General features: G+C 39.5%; 1 protein-coding gene across 1 annotated transcript in view; it reads left to right on the top strand.

The window, feature by feature from the left end:
* The first annotated feature begins 3764 nt into the window (after positions 1–3764).
* The window catches only part of tango6 (transport and golgi organization 6 homolog (Drosophila)), a 19540-nt gene continuing 14642 nt past the window's right edge, over positions 3765–8662 (top strand). The window contains exons 1-5 of the mRNA XM_007579173.2: positions 3765–3942; positions 5041–5470; positions 6057–6261; positions 7099–7215; positions 8495–8639. Coding sequence (XP_007579235.1) covers positions 3891–3942; positions 5041–5470; positions 6057–6261; positions 7099–7215; positions 8495–8639 — 949 coding nt within the window. The 5' untranslated portion in view covers positions 3765–3890. The remainder of the gene's footprint in view (positions 3943–5040; positions 5471–6056; positions 6262–7098; positions 7216–8494; positions 8640–8662) is intronic.

The following is an 8662-nucleotide window of genomic DNA, read 5'->3' on the forward strand; positions in this document are numbered from 1 at the left end:
GCTGCTCTGTTTATTTTCTGCAATATTTTAATCAGCTTCTCATTTTTAATAAATGCATTGTAGCGCGTGTACTATTTGCCATATTTTTTATGTCTTACTTTTTATATATGCTTGTTTACAAAAATCTGAGAAAATTCAACCCTATTTGAAGCTCCCCTGCACTTTCCAGCAGAAACTTCACATTTTGAGCGACTCAAATTAAGCAAATAAACCAATTTCATAAAAACACGGCAATTTGGAAAAATACGTTTCTTAGATTAGAGTCACGTGATCATCAACCGGATGTTACTGGCGGAAAGGACAAGGAAGACAGAACTGTTACGTAGATTACAGGACTTTCCACTTTGTATCTTATTTTTGTTAAGGTACCTTAAAAAGACGAAATTAATAGAGAGAGTATAATTTATTTTTGTTTTGTTTATTGTAGTTTTAAAATCTGTGTTAGCATCCCGATCCACACTCCATTCCAGTAGATGGCGGTATTGCACACTTTAACCGCCTTAAAAAAAAGAAGACGACGGTTGGGAATGGTAGGAGCATGGCACCATAGACATGTTTAATAACTTTTCACTTGAGAAAATTAATTAATGTGATTTTAATATTTAATGTTGGTGTTTTTTCCAACACTAGTGGAATATCGACAAAGTTTTGCGAACAGTTACAATGGAAATGCCAGTAATGACCTTCAGCATTCATTCCTCCTGGACTAGCATGTAGCAACAGATGCTGCTACATCTGTTGCTACAGATGTAGCAGCATCTGTACCAACAGAGTACTTTCCTACTTTCTACATCAAAAGTTAAAAAGGTTCTTCTAGGAAGGCATGAGTGGCTGCATTTATATCACAAATGTAAGCAAAATTAACAGAATTGAAAGCGGGTGCCCGTTCAGACCTAGACTGTACATGTGCAAAACAAATATCTAGCCATCCTCAGAAAAAAAAACCTCAGACAACTAGGGGGAGTCCCTTGGTCTGATTTACAATCTAGTTACAACACAGCAAATGTCTGTGCTCAACAGGAAAGACAATGTGGCAAACCGTTGTAAACATTGCTCCCCATAGCAACTGTCAAGACGGTTTGTTGCTTTGTGACGAGTTAACTGATCCTAGATATGTCAAAAACAGTCCATTTGCATACTGGGTCTTCCCTCTGCAAAATGCTGGACCGCAAGTATGCAGAGTTCTGGTGTTAAGATGTCACAGGTTATGCTTTCAGTATGATTCAAATGTGGGGCTTTACTGTACCAGTCTGACGCAGACATCGTGAGCAAAATGTCACTTTGGGTGAGAGTCCAGCTTCTGGATAACACTTTCATAGTTTTACTGGCACCGTATTTCACATTACAATTACATGGAAAGCAGTTTCTAAGATGAGATTGTTAGATGAATCAGGGATTGATAACTTAAACATGACCCATTATGCAAAACTCACATTGTTTTTGACAATCGCAACTGTTTCCAACAGTTGAAGTACTTAAACACCCAGGTGTTTTAGGCTCTTCTTTTCAAAGCACTATGGTTGTTTCATCTTGTGGAAGTGAATTTTAAGTTGGATGTGACCAGCAGCAGTGTATTTGAATTTAAAGTGGCAAGTGGGCCTGGCAGAATTGACCAGACAAATGTGCACACAAAAAAAACAAATCGTACATCTTGCAGTACATCCAAAAAGAGTTACCAGCCATAGTAAACTAGCAATTTGAGCAAGCTAGGTTTAAAAGATTCTTGTAAGAGGTCCTTGGCCCTCAAGGACTAGAACCAACATGTTAACACTAAATCTACATATTTCTGTGTGTGCACATCCCTCAAGGTCAAGTCAGCAGGAAGCGTTGGAACCTCCCTATAATGGGATGAAGTCTAAAAGAACCAAAGTAGTCAAGTCGATCACATTTGACAGAAGAGCTTTATTACATCAATATCAGTTGGAAGCCAGCGAATCTTCTGGAACCTGCCAGGCACAGGAATAAGTCAATGAGCAGCAGCAGCTACTAAGCTTAAAGATTGAAGTGAGCCTCTCCATGGAGAGCCTCAGTAGCCCTTTTGTCCTGGATGATGAGACTGCAGAAGAGAGCTGGAGCTCTTCATCTGGTACCTGCACTGAGGACGAGCTGGTCTTCACTCCTGTAGATGACGAGGATCAAGTCTATGCCTACAACTCCAAGTCGCGCTACAACTGCAAGCAGCTGAGGTTCAGCCAGTTCCGCTACAGAACAGAACCGGTTGTTCTCCAGCTACCAGTGTTTCTCCACCCAGGGAAACATCCTCACCACCCAGGCCAGAAGGGCTACTGAAGACCTGAGGCTGTACATCATCACTGTAATCAAGATGAAGTACTCTACTGCTGCTCTTACATCCAGTCTGTCCCAGGACTGGAAGCCTGTCCAAAAGCGAGTCAATAAAATGATATGTATTAAAGAATTTCTTTACAGCAAGTGTTTGCATTAAGACTGTAGTTTTAGAGCGCTAAAATTTTGGCTTCTGAGGTTTCTGGTAGAAAATATTGGTGTGCTAGTTCACTGAAAGCTGTGAAAATGAAACAATCTCTGCCTTGATAACCAAATCTTCCAAGATGCTTTAAGATTTTATCTTAAAGCAACTTTACTTCCTGCTTAGGGGGAAGTCGTGCTTGTGGACCCTTGCCAAGTGGCTACACACACTCAGGGCAGCTATCCTGCAACTTTTACATGGGCCTCTGCTTCAGCATGCTTGAGTTACATTTTCTCATTCCTTTGCATCTGCTTTGGGTGTGCAAGTATTCTGTTCCCATCAAGAAACGAGTTTGCTTTAACTTGCATATGACTATCCACTAAGTCACTGTACTGTATGCAATTAAAGGCAATTCCTCAGATTTGTAGTAAAAGAATTTAGGACTAAGCTCCTTCAATCTCAGGAATAATTTGACTTTAGTACCTCAAACATGTACCATACCACTCTTGTCCTGACAATACTGACCTCATCCAGTGTCTCATTCTAGGTTTGTTTTGCCAAGAAACTTAAGATTTGCACTACTGCCACCTACTGGTATGGAGTGGCTCATAAGATTTCCACATTTAAAAACTATAATAAAATTCAATTAATACGTTCATGTATTCTGGATGTCCTATGTTGGGTTTACCTTGGTTGTATTACCCTTGACCATAGGCAAGTCTTTGACTCACTCAGTATCAGTTCTCTTTAAACCAGTGTACTACCTGTTCAAGTGTCAAAACCTATTTGGTTAAACAAAAAGTGTTTGTCTAAGCTTAGACAAAGCTTAGACAAACACTTTGTCTAAGCTTCACTTAGACAAAGTGTAGCTTTTGTCTAAAAAGCTTCTCTTTGAAGCTGTTTGAGAAACTTGAAGCCCAAAATAAGTTTATACAGTCGCTTCATGAAATCTGGGCTCATGAATTCTAGAGTTGGAGAAAACCATCCAGTCCACCTTAACTGACTACTTTTAATGTTTTTGTCCTCTCATCTCTAATACAAAACCTGTTCACACTACAGGTTCTACTTTTATATGAGAAATGGACGGCAGAAGGAACAGGAAAAGGTTTCGTACATTTATTTTTTTTTAAAAATTGCTTAAGAAAAACAAACTGAGGAAATAAAGCTAGTTACTATCCACCTCTGAACTCAATATTCACGCCATACTCACTTATACATTGTTAAATGAAGACTGATATCCGAGTTAAATTGAACCAAAGAGATTTTAACGTTTCCAGCTGTCCAGTAAATGCACCGCAGAGTCAGCCAATCATTTCCCCTTTAGATCGGCGCTACGTGATGACGTCAGACAAGCGTTCGTTCGATGTATGTTTTTAGCCGAAGCAACGTGTAGCTCGATGTTGCGGGGTTTATATCAGAAATAAATAACAGTTACGTGTTATAACAGAGAGGTGATGAAACCGAGATGACCTCCGAGATCCTCTCCGCCATAAATATCCTGACTCAACCTCTGGGCGGTGAGTTTCAGCTGCGATAAACCCTCAGAAATCTGATTCTGATCAATTTCTCACATGGTTTGTGTCCATTCTGTTGTAGATTTGTTGCTTTGTTAGTTTGTAGTTTTCGTTTATAAAAGTCCTACCTGATAGTTTTGCCTATTTTTTCCTTTATCTGAATCTAACGAATAATATTTTTGAGTAGTAATTTTGTTCACAGAGACTCCATAATCCATTTTATTTATAGCTTTATATATTTTGAATATGCCAGTTCCAGAGTTCTTTCGAAATCAAAGTTTACTGATCTTTGAAAGGGCATACTTAGATTCTTACGTCATTATCATTATATTAGCTGAAAACTGTTTAATGTGACAAAGTTTTCGTTCTGCTTCTGGTCTACTACGGGGAAGATTGAAATAAGTCACCTTTTGAAAATATTTTTGGTCATTTATAATTTATTTTTTAGAAAAGAAAGCTTAGGTTAAAGCGCTGAATTGACTTAAAAAGTTTCTTCGTTTTTTTTGGTTGTTTTATTTTTTTTAAACACAGACATAAATGTACTAACTTACATATCTGTTTCATAACTTTCCACCAGTACAGCACATTTAAATACATCAGTAGCTTCGCTAGTTTGCTCTTTGTTTACAAAAATCAAAGGAACAGAACATAGGATATGAAAAAATGTGCCAGGGTGTAGACTCTTGCAGTAAATACATTGGTACAAAAAAGCAGAAAGCAGATATTACAGACATGAATGTTGAATGTTGTAGGTTACACTCGGTAACCTACAACATTCATATGTATTTACAGCTTTTTTGTTTGTACTTTTGGAAATAGTAGATACATATAATTCAATTTTCTTAACCAAAATGTAAAAAAAAAAGGGGTGAAAATGACAAAAATGTACATTTGTGAATATGAAATGTGCCATGTATAATAATTGGATTAAATGCTCGTACCTTAGGGAAAATGTTGTATCAATTTTTAAAAATAATAAAGTTTTTACATTCTTTCCAAAGCATCTAAGCACCAGGTGGTGCAAAAGGGAAAGTTTGGACATACAGCTCAATTGAACATTAAAGGTAAATACTGTTACACGCTGATCTTTTGTGTTTGCAGCTGCAGAAGCGTCTGCGCAGACGTCGCAGCAGGAGGCCCTCCATGCCGCCTTGGGGGCCAACAGGTCCGTCCTTCTGGAGCAGCTTCGGAGCGACGGCAGCCTGCAGCGGGCGGCGCGGCTGAGGGACGAGGCGAAGGGCGAAGCCGACTGGTACGGCGGCGAGACAGATGACGTCACCTGGAGCTTCGTCCAGGAGTGTCTCCTCCTCCTCCTCGCCTTAACCCGACACCTGACCGAGGAGCTGAAGCTCTTTCAGGAGGCCCCGCCCCCTTCAGGAAGCCTCCGCACGCCGGAAATGGCGCCGCCGCTTCCGCCCGACGTCCTTAGCGTCTCCCAGCAGAAGACGGTGGGCGCCGCGCTGCAGTTCGTGGTTTCTCTGGGCGTCTGTCCGTACCTGAGCGCCGGGGTCGGCGTCCCACTGGGCCGCAGGTCGGCGTTCTTCTTCTTTGACTTTACTGGCGATGTTTTGTGGTACTAACGGTAAAAAACCCGGATTTTTTCAGTAATTGTATGCCTGTGATTGCATTGCACAGGATTCAAACACAAATATTGTTCTTAAAAAAACATTACCATTTGAAACGAGCTTCTTCAGGACACGACTTAGTTTAAAATAAATAGTGTGATTTACATAACAAAAATAACAGTAATTGCATTTAATCATATTTTCGAATTTACTGTTATTTAGTAAATTAAATACATATTTAATTTCTTTAATTAATTAAGTTTTTATTTATTTAATTTTTTAAAGTATTATTAGAAATTGTGATTTAAATAATTTTTTCCCATGTTATTTGAAATAACAGTGGCAAAAGTAACATTTCTAAGCATCCTGACAGTTTTTTTTAACATCCAACATCCAATTATCATGATCAGAAATTTTTCACAATAAATGATAAATGGCCACACCTATTACTGTCACCTTCTGAATTGGAGAGCGAAGTAGAATTGAAACCCAAACTTTTTGTCAACTTCAGCCCTCAGATTAATGTTCTAAACTTCATGATCGTTTAATTAGGTCTGCATTTGGTGCTGTGGTGGAAAAGCTGATCCAGAGGGAAACGTCGCCCCCTGCAGGTCGCCGTCTGCTCACCACAACCAGAGTCCTGCTGCAGGTGGCGGAGCTGGCGACTCTCGCCACGATGGTGTTCAGCAGACATCTGGGGGACGTGATGGCAGCGCTGTGCCAGCTGGGCTACGAGCCGCACCGAGAGGACCGCAGGGTGGGTTTACCTTCTACATGCTGCTGCCACCCAAGTCCGCTTTTGTCTTTTTACCAAATGCCACCTTCATCCAGCTTTTTGACCTCTGCCACTTCCATATGTGGAACTAAATCAGATCTGATAGTTGTCAGATCTGCAGTCTTAACGGCCATGTTGCATTTTATCCAGCTTTTAAAGGGACGGTATTATGTGTTTTCCAGGCACATCATGTTATTTTATAGCACAATCAAGCAAATATACTACCTTCAATTGTTGTAAAAATTCTGTTTATAAGAAATTTTACTTCCTGATTTAACACCTTGAAATTGGATCTCTGTTGCTCTTCCTGAAATTCCACCTAATGGAAATCATCACATCATCTCTCCTCTATTAACCTTAAACAATGTTTTTGCCATCGTTTTACTGAGTAGTAGCTTCTATTATGAGCGTATTTCCACCAGATGTTCGCTAATTGCTGCTGGCTAGTCTGAAGGAGCTGAGTTAGAAACTGCAGCTGTGAGGAGGAGCTCTGTCGTGGAGGCAGAGCTAAGTTCAACCAGTCATTTTGCACAGCTGAATGGTTGCCATGGAGATTAAAGGATTTCTCAAACATGCATGAAAGAATCAGAGCAAAACTCCAGTTTGTAATGACATTATAACACGATGTAAAGCTCAAAAAGTTGATTTTACATGATGCTGTCCCTTTACATCATTGATGTGAGACATGCGTCTTAATTCTTGATCCAGACGTAAATAACGGCTGAAAATTCAGATTACAAACTGATGAAAGAAGTGTGAATGTAGTCCAGACCGTTTCAGTCCTGCTGCTCCAGTTTCTGCTTTTTCTCCCTGATGCAGCCGCTCAGCACAGAGGAGTGCCGGTGGTGCAAAGAGGCACTCAGGAATCTGCTGGGAAAAGTTTACCAGCCGATCGTCGTCAAGGAGCTGCTGGTCCTGCAGGGTGGACCCAAACAGGTGCCGCTTCCTGTTCTGACCCAAATGTTGTTTTTGTTGTGCAGAGTACAGAATCATCCATCACATCTTGATTATGTGTTGGGGCTGTAACGATTAATCCACTAATTTTAGTAATTGATTAATCGTTACCTGACATATAAAGACTCAAAACAAAATAATTTGGTGAAAGAACAAAGAGCAGTAATTAAGCTAAAACTGTACAAAATATACATTCACTTAGCATTCAAGAAAAAAAAATCCATCAAGTGGCAATTTTAGCTTCACCTGGTTCAAATTCTAGTTCAATATCTCATTATGAAGTAACTTTTGCTACCTAACTATTAATTCATTAATCAAAAAATAATCATAAGTTCAGCCCTACAATGTATTCATGTAAAGTCAGGCAGAATGACTGAACTTTTTGATTAATCCTTTGCTACAAATAATCGACCTTCCCTGAAGGAAAGTCATGATATTGTATTTTAGGCAATACATTTTTTATTTTATTATTTAAAAAGTAATTTAATTATTTATTTGCATTTTTATGCATTTCTAACATTTCATGAATTAAGCTTAAGAGTTAAAAATCAAATTTTTTAATTTGATTAATCGTCAGAATAATCAATTACTAAAATAATTGTTAGCCCTGCAAAGTGCATGTGGCATCATGTTGATACACTGTCGCAGAAGAATCCAACTGGAATGAATTAATGAGCTGACTGGACTCCTCTGAAGAAAAGCTGCAGCCATCAACATGCAGGAAATAGACGATGAAAGAAACGTTTTTTTGATTTCAAGAATTTTGAATAAACTTCTGAATTAATCTACCAATAATAAAATTATCATACCTGCAAATATCAGAAATTCTTTATCAGATTTTTAAGTTTTCCATAAAATTTTTTCTGCTGATCTGAAAAAGTCCTGACAGATGTTGAAATTATGACTGCAGTGATCTATTTTGTCCACATGATGGCAGCGATAATGAGTTGAAAACCATGACTCTTCACCAACAAACTCCTCAAGCTGGCTGTTTTTGACCCTTTTTTGTCCAAATCATTATTCTAGTGCAGGAAATGAGCTTCCATTTAAATAAGAATAAAACATAATAATGGGATCAGTAATAATAATGAAAAATAAAGCAAAACCAGCAAGAAAACATGTTTTGTTCTCCAGTGTTTTGAGCCGGTTCTTGTTTTCCTGTTCATTGAGCTTTGATTAAGTTTGTGTTGGTTCCATGGATTGTTATGCTCCTACATGCTGGTTTTGGATTCACCTCCCTCTCCTCTCTGCTTGCTCCCAGTCGGGTCCAGCTGGGAGCTCTAGAGCCGCTCTGGGATCAGCGCCGGCCTGGCTGAGGCGTCTCTGCGGTCAGCTGCTGTCTGAGCGTCTGATGCAGCCCAGCGGCGTGCAGGCAGTCGTTAGAGCCGTCCTGGAGGGAGGAACAGGTGAGGAGGAACAGGGATGATGT

Source organism: Poecilia formosa, unplaced genomic scaffold (genome assembly GCF_000485575.1).
Source record: "Poecilia formosa unplaced genomic scaffold, Poecilia_formosa-5.1.2 Scaffold510, whole genome shotgun sequence".
In the NCBI taxonomy this organism is placed as follows: Eukaryota; Metazoa; Chordata; class Actinopteri; order Cyprinodontiformes; family Poeciliidae; genus Poecilia; species Poecilia formosa.